Here is a 13,001-nt window from a genome sequence, read left to right on the forward strand (position 1 = left end):
CAATCAACACAGGAGTAGTGGTGGGAACTCCTGAACTGGCCTACATGCTTTGCGGGTTTAAGCCAGAGGCTGGTCCTTCGCCTACTCACGCTGGACCTCCTGGCCACAAGCCCTCTCCATTGGTTAGAAACAGCCCTCGAGGGCAGATGCTGTTTCACTGCTACCTCAGTCCGACACTTCTCGTAGATTGGTGCAGAGGACTGCCCAGTAGGGGGTCTGTAACGACTGGGGTGCCCTCCCAAGTGAGATTCCCAGGGAGGCCCCGCCCCCGTGATCTCTCCTCCACCTTAACAAGAACTATCCCTTTAGGGGCCACTGGACCTCGCTGTCTGGAGCCCCGGGTGATACACCCCAATGTGGGCGGGTATCCTGCAGGAACGGGCTTCACGAGGGCAGGCCGCGACATGGGCCTCCCTACTTCAAGAGTACATCCCCACGTCACCTTGTGTCTTGAGGGGCTCAGTAAAACCTCAGGGTGCAGAGAGCTCCATCGCCATCGGCTAAGTGGCCGGGCGGCCTCGATCAGGCGTGGCCGGCTAGCACATTTTACACTCCTGGGAAGAGGGAGGGGAGCAGGCTACACCCAGCTCCCCAGGACTCTGGCGGCACCATCGCCTCCTCCCGCCAAGCAGTGGGAGAGCTCGAGGCAGTAGCCCCGGGCCTTACTGCCCCTCCCCTCACATGGGACCTCACTTAAGACCCTCAGTATGGTGTAGAACAGGGCTACTGTCTAGAGAAAAATTCTGATCAAGCTGCACCAAACTCTCAGTGGAGGGAATTCAGCTGCCATGTGGGCCACATTGAGACTCAACATCACCAGCTATGGAACATCACTTTCTGTCTTTGTGATAAAGAAGAGCGGCCATGTATGCATTGCTACAGGATTCCCAGACAGCAATGCATCCAAACTCCTATATGGGGTCTCTTCTAAATGCTTACCTAACCCCAACCCTATCCCTTCGGACTACCAGGTCCCTATCACACCCTAGCGACAAGTTTCTTTGTATTCCCTCTCTCCCCTCAAGACTCCAGTACATTTCAGCTTTCACGGGTAACGTGGAAAGTGACCATCAGCAGCCCAAATGGGCCAGAGGTCACTAATGGAGTATTGTCTCCAGGGAATGCTCTCAACAGCCCCCACCTTGTGGCTGCTTTTGTCCATCACTTCTTAGTTCCCTGCTTTCGCTAAAGCCTCTGTGATTATAATCATTCATTACATGGATATATCCCCAAATGCTATTCCACCATCCCCCTCGGCAGAGGGATGCAATTGCTAGCCTACACATTAAAACAGTCAGGCCTATACATCGCCTCCCCTGAAGCAAGTACAAAAGAACTTGAGCCATTCTTGTATCTGGGGCATAAACTCTCCACTCCTTTTACTCCCGGGCCTTGCTCATACCAGAGATGTAAAACTCTTGTGACACGCTTCACATTCCTCCAGTCAGGCAGTGCAGTTGCTCGGAACCCTCAACTAACTGGGTCTCGGCTCCCTCACCACCTTCCCTTGTTTCAGCTCCTGTTCTACTCACTTCCCCAAAACCCAGGGACAGGATCCACCTCCCAGCAATAAGCACTTTTCTGGCAGTAAGTGAGGGTCTCTAGTCTACTGAGCAGTGGATCGGGTCCCCTATGATCAAACCCTTCTCTCCTCTTCCCTCTTTGAACACCCTCTCCCAACCGGAGTCCTAGGGTACACCTGACCGCCACAAACCTTTCTTGGTCGAATGGTTTCCACCACCTTGTGCTCGCAAAAAAATCTCCACCCCTCGGGCTAGCTTTTACTTAGATCTCATCAACCAAGGGCGCTAGCGCACTATGGTGGGGCTGTGTGGGTGGGACTCCCCCAAAACGCTGGTGCCTCTAAATAGAAAGAATTCCAGTATCTCTTTGAACGCTTTCTTTCACCTCCCTCCCAGCTGGCCTCTGAGAGATCTCTTCCACTCTCCCCTTGTGACCCGCCACTCTCCTCCACTCTACCCCTGTCCCTGTTTCGCCTTTAGCTGCCTCTCTGTCCCACCTTAAAGCTTCCCACTATCTTTCGGGCTTATTTTGGGGTAAGCTTAAGCTGCTGCCATTAGATTAAACAAAATAATGTAATGGTAGATCAGCTTACACGCCAGCTTCAAGCTCTCCACTAACGGAGGGACCTCACGCAGCTTATTCTTGCCTTTCAAATCCTCTCTAAACCTCTGTCGATTCCCACATGGCACGGGGTGATCGCCTCTCACTCTGGCCCAGGAGTTTAATGCCTTCCTGGACCGACTTAAACCTCATGGGAGGAGTCTCTTTTCCTGACACATGGAACCTACTAGCATCCAGAACCTCTAATTACTCTCTGTGAGGGGCTATGGCAAGTGTAGCCAGCGACGCCGGCCTCTGTAGCCCCTGAAGCGAGGGGAACCAGCGCCACAGGACACCATGATTCCACCCTTTCTCCGACTCTTCCAGCTACTCATTTTCCCACTAGGCACTGCCTGATCCTGTAGCATCCCCCTCAACCAGGCATTAATCTATCAAGTAGCCCCTTTGTGTTTCACTGCTCACGCTTCTTTGGTTCTCTGCCAGGGACTCCCCGGGTAAACCCGAGGGGCCCTTGGGTAATGGACTTAGGTAATGGGATGCAACCCTGTCCCTGCCTGAAGCCCCCAGCTACCTGCATGTAACTGAGGATGTCCACTGATACGCTGGGGTCACCTACCCTGAGGCTAAAATGGAACTAACTACTAATCAGCACCCTTGCACAGAGAACCGTCAAGGGGCCTCCTTAAAACGGACAACGCCCATATTCTTCCCAAGCAGCCATGCCCAGTTCTAAAATTGGAAATCACACACCTTGAATCCTATTGAATAAAGCACCAAGTGTAAGAATCAAGTTGAGAGAGCACCGTGAACTTCTAAAGAAATTCTAGCCAAACAGTTCAGAGGGAGGCAGCCCCCCCATTTAGGCCACAATGCATACAAACATAGTACTAAAAAAGCAATTTCCTTTCACCATCAATCTCCATTTAAAATCTGCCTGGCCTGTACTCTCATCACTCTGTAAAGGCAACAGATCACCCCCCAGAGAAAGACACACCTCCCAGGCAGCCACACCCCTCTCCCCCACGCCAAGGCTCCTCCATTTCACTGCTGAAGCTCCCAGATCAACCCATGTAATCTGCCCCCTCATAACCTGGGAAGGGGCATGTTTCAGTCCTTCTCCCCACAGGGTCCTCTGTATGGATTCCCAGCCCGAGCATGTCCCCACCTCAGCTCTCGAGGAACTTATGCCAAAACAGCCAGGCCACACCACTTGGGCATAAACAGGTCCCTCCCGAGGCCCTTTCGGCCCCATAGCTTTGTGCAGATCTCTATAATCAGTACCGGAACCCCAAGATCCAGAGGGTCCCAAAGCAGCCAGGAGCTACGACCAGCCTAACCTCAAGACTCGGCAGAGCACGCCCCTGCCTCTGTGACACCTAAGAACCCCAAAGCTGCAGTTTCTATGGGCTATCAAGCAGGATTTCACAGCCATCAGCAGCTACTCACACAACCACCCCCCACCGGGTGACAACGCCACCCCCCTGTATGGATCTTTCATCTACAAATCACCATCCTCTTTTCCTCCCACCGCCTCGCTGGTCTTAACCCACAGCCGAACATCCCTATAGGGTTAACCCTTGAACTCTCCTGTTTTCAGTCATTGGAATATTGGCCTGAACACTTCTCTCACAACCCTGCTCTGTGAGAATCACTGAACCCAAATGCTAAAGACCATCAGTAGCTCTCTCTCAATGACCTTGAGAAATCCATGGACCCCCCCTAACGCCATCACTCTGGTGTAGTTTTGGTAGTCAAAACAGCAAGAGCCATGCATTGATTGGTCATGCAAACTACTCTGGTTGCCTTCCTTCCGGCGACATCATCCAGCCTATGTATCATTTAGAAATGTTTTATTGTTTCTAATTCTATTGGCATATCTTAATTTTTTAGTTGGTGTTATTTGTTACTGCTGCATTTCCCGCTTCGTCTGTCTGCTCTGGACTCTCTGCTACCACTTATCGTCTCTACCCCCAGGCTCCACCCCAGGAGCCTGACGCCGCCTCCGCTTCTGCTCTCGGATCCTCCTGTCGAAACGACGCGTCGCCTCTCTCCAAAGCGTGCCTGCCCCCACCCTGTAAACCCCATGCCTCCTGTTTCCCGCAGTCCCAGCTGCCGCCCGTCCTGGTGCCCCTTGGGTGTCCGTCTCCGTCCCGTCTCTCACGCAGCCCGATGCCTGGCTCTCCGAAAGAGTGTAAGAACTTCGCTAAGCTTAATTTTAGATAATCGCGTTTATTGACTATTTGTTAAGTTATTGCATCACCACAAAGCTGTGGAGAATGTACTTAAATATGTAAGCCGTTTTTAATCTCTGATAATTCCCAGTTGATTCATATGAAAAGGTCGCGGAGCTGCAAGAAGTTGTATTTAATCTGAAATATGATGTTTTGGCTCCCATTGGTGTCAGCCCTCTGGAGCTGGCTACCGGGAGGATGGGTTGAGTGCTATTGTGCAGCTCTGCATTGGTTTAATTGTGTGCCTATCGGATCTCTGTTTCGCTCACCGTGTAGTCTACTATTGCCTGTAACGGTGTAAGAAGCTCCTCTAATTTTCACCTCGCTGGAAATAAAGTCTCTGCATATTGGGCAGCGCTCGGTCAGCTTTGACCAGACGGGCGAGGAGACAAGCTGGCCCCTTTAAATCACCCCTTAGCATTTCTCGTCCCCTCTAAAATGTAAAAAAGGAGGGGAGATAGACGCACTGCTGACCCAGCAGCACCGCGTAGAACGTTGGGGACGCTTAAACGGACTCACGCCTCTTGGTCGCGACCAAGACCTCTAATTCTCATCCCCTCTGGCGAGCTCTTGGTCATGAACTGTCTGGCTCAGTCACCGGGCGCAGGGACAATGGTCTTGCCCCCAGGTGAGGATTAGGCTCAGACGCTTACGCTCCTCTCCGCACGTTACGCTGACCACGTGGGTCGACTACATTTAACGTTGAGGAGCAGATTCTGCGTACAAAGATTTGCAAAGGGACAATGGATTAAGGTCTTTTCCTCAACTCTGTATGCTTATTTTATAACATTTTTACTGTGAAGAAGAGGTATATTATCTCTGCAGACACAAATTCACAGTTTTAAGAACTGCAAAACTAAGCATCTTCCAGATGGAAAAATTGTCCACAATAATCTCACAGAAACCTCTGGAAGAGCTTGACATTTTGAATGGATTAATGGAATTCATTAACCCCAAAATGTAAACATTGCATAAGTATCCAGTCTCATGCTACAAAATTAAAAATTAATCCTTACTGCATGGTGAATAACCTTTGAACTATAATGTATCTTAAATGGAAAACTATTGAAACTATTTTTCGATAATTTTTTCCTCAAAAAGCATTTTATTTTTTTAAAATCCAATTTAAATTTGAAAAATCTGATTTTTTTAAAAAAATTATTTTTCCCCCCCACCTTGCTTGGATGGGACACCACTAAGGAAGACCTTGATTGCTATTGCAAAAACCAACAGTAAACTACCTCTGTTTATCTCTGACGTGGAACACCCCATGGAAGGAATCAAATCAAGATCTCTAGTGAAGGACTGTCCCATCACGAGTAATTTGTTTCATTGTCAGACGTAATTCCCACTAGGAAATGTGTCTCATTCTGAGTCAACTGAAATCTGCCCTCCTGTAACTGAAGCCCATTAGACCTAGTTTTGCCTCTAAAGCAGCATAGAACAAGTTTTTTGCTCGCCTGTTTGTGACAATCCTTCAAGTATTTGTAGAATATGACCATGTCTCTCCTCAGCCTCCTTTCTCTAGGCTAAAAATACTGGCTCATTCCACACATGCAGAATAATGCACTTTCAAACTGCTTTCAGTGCTCTTTGAAGCTGTGTGGAATAGCAAAATCCACTTGCAAACAATTGTGAAAGTGGTTTGAAAACGCATTATTTTGCGTGTGCGGAAGGGGCCAAAGTTCCTTCAACTTTTCCCTATAGAACTTATTTTCCAGACTGCCTTCATGGCGCCCCTCTGAATAAATGTCAGTTAATGTAACCATGAACAGAAGTGCAAATGTTTAGATCAACTTTGCCTTGCAAGCTAAATTATTCAATTCTCAATTCTCCACCACCCCACTCCATTGCAAATAATAATAATAATAATAATCTGCACAAATACTATGCTGACACATTACAACACCCTAGCCCTCTGGGTGAGGCTTGAATTGTAACGGGCCACAACCAGATAAAGAACTGGCAGCCGTGATATTAAACAAAATTAAATAATAAATAAATGAATAAATAAAATGGCTGTGCTTGCTTATGAAAAGTTATTCTAATTATAACTTATCGCTTCTCTAATCAAACCACAGGCCTTAAAAACACACACATACACTCGTTCGCCCTGAAAGTACAAGGGAAAGCAGAAAGAAAACTTCACATTTCCTGTCCTCTCATCAAAGCTTGCCAGCCAGGGAAAAAAGAGAACTAAGTAGAAATGGCAACAGAACAGCAAGTGGACAAATACTGGTGAACCGGAAATCAGACAATACAACTGCCAATTCATATCACTTTATGTACAGGACTTCCTGCCTCATGTCAGGCAGTTGAAAATGGAACAAAGAGTACTCACATTCTTCCCATCAGTTTTTCAATTTTCTGCATTCAAGGAATGTTTCTAAAACATCTGGTTCATACATAGAACCCAAACTGTGGTTTGGTTGCCATTAACCCCCCCAAAGTTTGCACTGCCCCATTTATGGATGCATTCTCTCTTCATGTTCATGGTTTGTCCCTACCGTAATTTTCTGTGGCATCCAAACTAAGGAAATTAGGATTACTGCTAACCTGACATGGCAGAAAGTCATGGCGAAAAGAGACAAAATCCAACCTTAACTATGATCACAATTTGCTACTTATTAGGTGGCCACTGGCCATACCCTCCAAGTAATGTTAATTTCATCCCTTTAATGAACATTGTATTTGAAAAAAAAGTAACCTATAAAATCCGATTTGCGCTGCTGTTAAAATAGTTGGCCCTTGAAAAAAGTTGTCATGTGGGCTAAAAATATCTCTCTCTCCTTCAGCAATGAAAACACTCTTTCCAGAGCTGTATTTCTTTGAGCACTTCAAATTTAGCAGCTCTTTGATTTGATTGCCAATTATACTCGCAATGCTGCACCACTACACCATTTACCCCCCACCTCCTGCTTAGAAAGTGAGCTATTAGGGCCAATGTACCTGTTGGCACATTTTCTACATGGACAGCCCTTTTTTTTATGTCTCGAAGCAGCAACCGTTTATGGCTTACCATAGTTTTTTGACAAAAGTCTTGATTCAGTCCTAGGTCTACAAATTTTTGTACAGGAGTGTCCACTGAGTTCTGCACACACATCTGAAAGCACTGAGTTCCTCCATTGAGTTCTGCATCCATAAGAACTGCAATTCTGATGCAGCTTCTACAGCGAGAGCCAGCATGGTGTAGTAGTGGTTAAGAGCAGGTGCACTCTAATCTGGAAAACCAGGTTGGATTTCCTGCTCTGCCACTTGAGCTGTGGAGGCTTATCTGGTGAACTAGATTAGCTTGTGCACTCCAACACATGCCAGCTGGGTGACCTTGGGCTAGTCACAGTTTTTTGGAACTCTTTCAGCCCCACTTACCTCACAGGGGGTTTGTTGTGAGGGGGGAAGGGAAAGGAATTTGTAAGCCCCTTTGAGTCTCCTTACAGGTGAGAAAGGGAGGATATAAATCCAACTCTTCTTCTTCTACATCCACTTTATAGACAGATCTCCCATGAAGGAAAGAGGCAAATAATAATCATAAGAGTATGGATTTATACCCTGCCTTTCTCTCCTATAAAGAGACTCAAGGCGACTTACAAACTCCTTTCCCGTCCCCTCCCCATAACAGATCCCTTGTGAGGTAAGTGGGGCTGAAAAAGTTCTGAACTGTGACTAGCCCAAGGTTACCCAGCAGGTATGTAGGAGTAGGGAAACAAATCTGGTTTGTCAGGTAAGAGTCTGCTTCTCATGTGGAGGAGTGGGGAATCAAACATGGTTCTCCAGATCAAAGTCCACCACTCTTAACCACTATACCATGCTGGGTCTCTAAATAGGAATTGAGTGTGTAGGTCAGGGGTGTCCAACTCTGGCGCTTCAGATGTTCCTAGACAGCAATTCCTATCAGCCCCTGCTGGCATGGCCAATTGGTGTAGGTACTGTTCCCACTTTCCAAATCTGGCCAGGGTTGGTCTGCCTGAAATACTGTCCTTAAGAAGAGTAAAAACTAGGGATGTTCTGGGTTTTCCTTGGTGGTACCTCAATTTTTCTTTTGGTTAAAGGTACCACTGAATTTCTGTTTTATTTTGCCATGGTTTTGGAACAGCCTTCCTAAGGAAGCCGAGCAAACGATACCCATATTTCATGGTAATTATCATGACAAAGCCTTTGTATGCTCCAAGGCTTTTCAGTCCTAATAGTTTTAATTTTCGGAGAATTAGCTAGGTGTCCTACATTTACAGGTTGAAGAACTAATTCATATGTTTTGGGGTTGTTGGGGTCAGAGGTGTAGTTCCAAGGGGGCGGTGTGTGTGTGTGTGCGACGCACCGGGCGCCCCCTGTGGGGGTGTGGCAAGGGTGTTCCGGGGGCGGGGCGGAGGCGTTCCAGGGTGGGCAGGGGCAGAGGACGCACAGTGTAGCGGGTGCTTTCCCCCCTTGCTACACCTCTTGTTGGGGTTTTTTGCATTTCTAATGAATTAAAAAATACTTTGTAAATCACATTTGTCCTGAAAACATTTAAATACATTTTAAAATAAATAAATCACCTGAAAAAATCTGCACATATTTTTACACTGTTTCCTACATGGATGGGCCACGTAGGAACTGCATGATGTATAGATTCTCTCTCAGCGTTTCTGTATTTGTAGACTGATGCTCATTTCATAAAATGAGGAACTCACAAGCAGCCTGCTTGTCAGAGGTTCTCTCAGGATAATTGTGGCAGAAATGTGGAAATGTGCCTTGAGACACAGACCAGTGTTTTGTCATAGAACTAAAGGAGCAATATGGGCATAAGGAAATCACTGCTGTCCAAAAACTGCACAGAGAAAAAAGGAAGAGGAAAGTCAAAGGTTCACCGAAAGCAGAAGGGGCAGAGAGTTGAAATGACTTAGAATAAATGGGATTGTTGTTTGCAGCACCAATTTTTAAAAATGTCTTGGAAAGGTTTAGCTAGGAGCGCTATCAGCATTTCACTCCCTGCCCTATATCTCTGGTATGCATTTCAGTTTGTTTCTTCTTTCTCCCCCTCCTCAAGAAGGAACCATTTCATGCCAATACTAGCCAGATACCTTCAGTACGTGTCCACAGTGAACCAACAACATTGCTCAGATTTAATTTCCAAACTGAATCAAGGGCTGTTTCTGAGGTGGTCAAAAAGTCATTAGGAGATAGCTTTTCCTCTCAGCGTTTCCACACAACTACAAGGTACTTCATTCAGTTCTCCGCCACCAATAGCTTGTTTAGAAAGGGGAAAAAAATGACTGCTGGAAAAGTGCATGTTTTGGCAGACCTGCAGAGGGCGTAACTTTGAAAAATGAGAACACGGAGGCTGGAACTCATGGATCAGGGCCAAAAAATTTAGGTGATTTCAAGTTGCTCTGTTGCACTGTGCCATTTGGGCTGCTTCCTGGACCCCGTTGCAGTCATTATTTTTTAATCACGTGAGGCAGCACAGAGAAAAATCACTCCGTTCATATGGTGAAGTGCACAGATGGACGGTGAAAGGGCTTTGGCTCAGTGGTAGAGCATCTGCTTGGTGTACAGAAGATCCCAAGTTCAAACCCAGCCATCTCCAGTTAAAAGAATCAGTTAGCAGGCGATATGAAAGAACTTAGCCTGAGATCCTGAAGAGTCACTGCCAGTCAAAGTAGACCAGACTAACAATAATAGACCAACAGCTGGTCTGATGATAAAAGACAGCTTCATATGTTAATATGCTAGCCAGTACACGGAGCTGATCAAGAAGCCTCGATGTGCCTTCTGTACAGTGCGGTGCTATGAAAATCCTTCTTGCTAATTCCATGGCGGGAATTATCACTACCTGGAGCAGTAGGAGCAGCAAGCAGCTTTTAAGCTATACCAGCCTACCACAAACTAAGAATTTAAAGGCCAAATCTCACACCCAAAAGGGAAACAGGGAGTCAAAAGGGCAGTAATGAAATAGGTTCCAGTTGGCAAATTCATCTACACAAACTGATTCGGAAAAGGAGATCTCTCCAAACAACACACACAAGTCAGTCACTTGTAGGGTGCAATATGTTTGCAACTTTCTGGAGTCACATAGAACAGTTGCCTGGACGGGTGAAAAGGAATTGCTGACCATTGGCATAGCATAGCATAGTGATTAAGAGACTAAGCGTCAGAAAGGATATGGTTCAAATTATACCTGTGCCATAAATCCACCAATGGCCTTAGGTAAGCAGTTCTCTCTCACCTCTCCCCTGTCTGGCACAAGCATAATCACATTCATTTACTTTGTATGATTAATGTAAAGATTAGACAAAAGATACTATACTTAAAAATATATATTTTCTCAGTGCTAGCTGATAATCCTGAATTAAGGTTGCCATACCACCGTGGTGGCGAACCTTTGGCACTCCAGATGTTATGGACTACAATTCCCATCAGCCCCTGGAGTGCCAAAGGTTCGCCACCACTGATGTTAGTACATATGGCTCTGTATGCTGATGTGATGGGAATTGTAGTCCATAACATCTGGAGGGGCTGATGGGAATTGTAGTCCATAACATCTGGAGTGCCAAAGGTTCGCCACCACTGCCATACCATCTGCTATGGTGGGAGGCTTTCCACCAGCAATTCACGTGACCCACCTCTGCTCCAAGCAGCACTGGGAGAAAAATGTCAAAAATGCCAGCCTCATGTTTGGCACTTCTAGAGGAAACCCAGAAATTAGGTCACGTAGGAATATGATAACTCCTATAGTTACATAATGCCAGTTCCAAGTTTTCCTGAAAGTGATATCATGGAGCATGCACTGCTATGGCCCTCCATGTTCCTGCCCTCCCCGCTCCTCAACACCTATCAGTTGCTAGGCATGGACTGAAAACCAGAGGCGTAGCTCCAAGGGGACGGGGGGGGGGGTACGCGACACACCTGGGGCATGCCTCTGTGGGGGTGTGGCGAGGGCGTTCCAGGGTAGGGCTGGGGGCGGGTCAGGGGCATTCCAGGGCGGGATGGGGGTGGATGTTGGCGTGGCAGGGGCGGAGGACGCACCAGTACACTGGGCGCCTCTGCTGAAAACCCTAAGAAACAGGAATGTATGCACAGACATCCCAAAGCTACACCCACAATAAACTATAGAGTTTCTGATGAATCTCAGAGGGTCACCACAACAAAATGACATCACTTCCAGTTCTGTGTCGGAAGTGAAATTGCAGGTCAGCACCATGTCGAATAACTTATCCCCATCACCCAAATTTTCTCATCACGCTACCAGCTATGGCCGGCAATCCTGTTCTATTGCTGCAATAATCAATTGAATTTTGTACATCGAACTGAGCTGAGGCCCCACCCATGGAAGCAATGGAATGAGAAGCACCCAAACCTAGACTCATTCTTCTATCAGTTCCAAAAGCTAAAATATTTGCATTAACAATAAATAAATGATACTTTCATTAATCGTTATGACACAGTTAAATAAACCAACATCTGCCAGAATTTGGCCTACAGGCCTACTTTATCCATCACAAAATGTTCAGGGAGAAGTTTTATAGCTTGCTCAGTAGCACACATCACAAAAGCATTTTACAAAAGCAACATCTGCACCTATTCCCTGAGTTGTTTACAAGGGCATTTATGTCTGTTCCTGCTTTTTATTTTTAACCTTGCATTGCAAAATCTCACAAAATGTAAAGACTGTATATAAAAACAGGTGTTGTCTGGAGAATAAAAACAAATTATGAGCCCCCCCCCCCCGACATTAAAAGCACAGTGCTAATTCCAAAAAGGGAGTGACCAAAAACATGTTGCAATGGAAAAAGAACCCCACATATGAAAAGTGTTTTCCCGATGACAGATTTGCCCGGAATGCAAAATGTTGGCGCTCTGGTTTCTAACCGACTGGATGAACAGGATACGAAAAGAAGCATTGCTTACCGTCATCCAAGTAGGCTTGGTCAAGATTCTGTTCTTGCTTAACAGTCACTCCAGCAGGCAAGACTTCCTTCTGGTCACTTACTGGTGGTCCATTCTTTGCCGTTCTCTGCTGCTGAATCACAGTAGGGTACGAACTTGGACTTAGCCTCTGCGCTTGGCTGACCTGAGGCTGGCCAGATCTCACTCCACCAGTGGTGAAATTTTCGCTGCACATGATATGCTGAAATTCTTGATGGCTTTCACACCTCAGCTGTTGATTGGTTGATGGAGAACAGTGAATCACAGGGGAAGACTGCTGATTGGCTTGAGAATGGTGGAGCCCTGCTGAACTTTGGCTGGGGGAGCCAGTGTGCACCAGCACTGACCTATGCACATCTGGAATGGACACCTGTGCAGGCATCAAACTGGACTGTTGGTAGCCCAGGTGGCTAGGACTGAGACTCTTGCTTCTTTGGTATATTACAGCCCCTGAGGATTGTTGAGGATTTCGAGATTCAGGAGAAGACAGGCTTGAACGCAGCTGCTGGCAGGAAGCCATTGTGCCCACAAGACAGGAAGGCGATTCGATGACCATTGTATGGTGAGAATAATAAGGCTGTATCACTGTGCCCAAACCACTGTGTACTGTATTGCAGATTAAAGCTGGATCGTAATCGTCAATGGGCTCTGTTTTGATGGAGGGCACTGAAAGGGAGTGTACAAAGGACATGATTCTAAATAAGCAGCTATGAAACAGTGAAGGGGATCAGGGAGAGACTGCCTCTAACAAACAAACTGGCTAATTTTACCAACTCTGATCCT

At 46.6% G+C, this 13,001-nt stretch overlaps 1 protein-coding gene across 1 annotated transcript in view; it reads right to left on the minus strand.

The window, feature by feature from the left end:
* Positions 1 to 13,001, minus strand: part of NFATC2 (nuclear factor of activated T cells 2) — a 154,960-nt gene that overhangs the window by 46,910 nt on the left and 95,049 nt on the right. Inside the window, exon 9 of the mRNA XM_048497427.1 lies at positions 12,201 to 12,884. Within this exon, the coding sequence (XP_048353384.1) occupies positions 12,201 to 12,884 (684 nt within the window). The remainder of the gene's footprint in view (positions 1 to 12,200; positions 12,885 to 13,001) is intronic.

This window comes from Sphaerodactylus townsendi, linkage group LG05 (genome assembly GCF_021028975.2).
Source record: "Sphaerodactylus townsendi isolate TG3544 linkage group LG05, MPM_Stown_v2.3, whole genome shotgun sequence".
NCBI classification, from domain to species: Eukaryota; Metazoa; Chordata; class Lepidosauria; order Squamata; family Sphaerodactylidae; genus Sphaerodactylus; species Sphaerodactylus townsendi.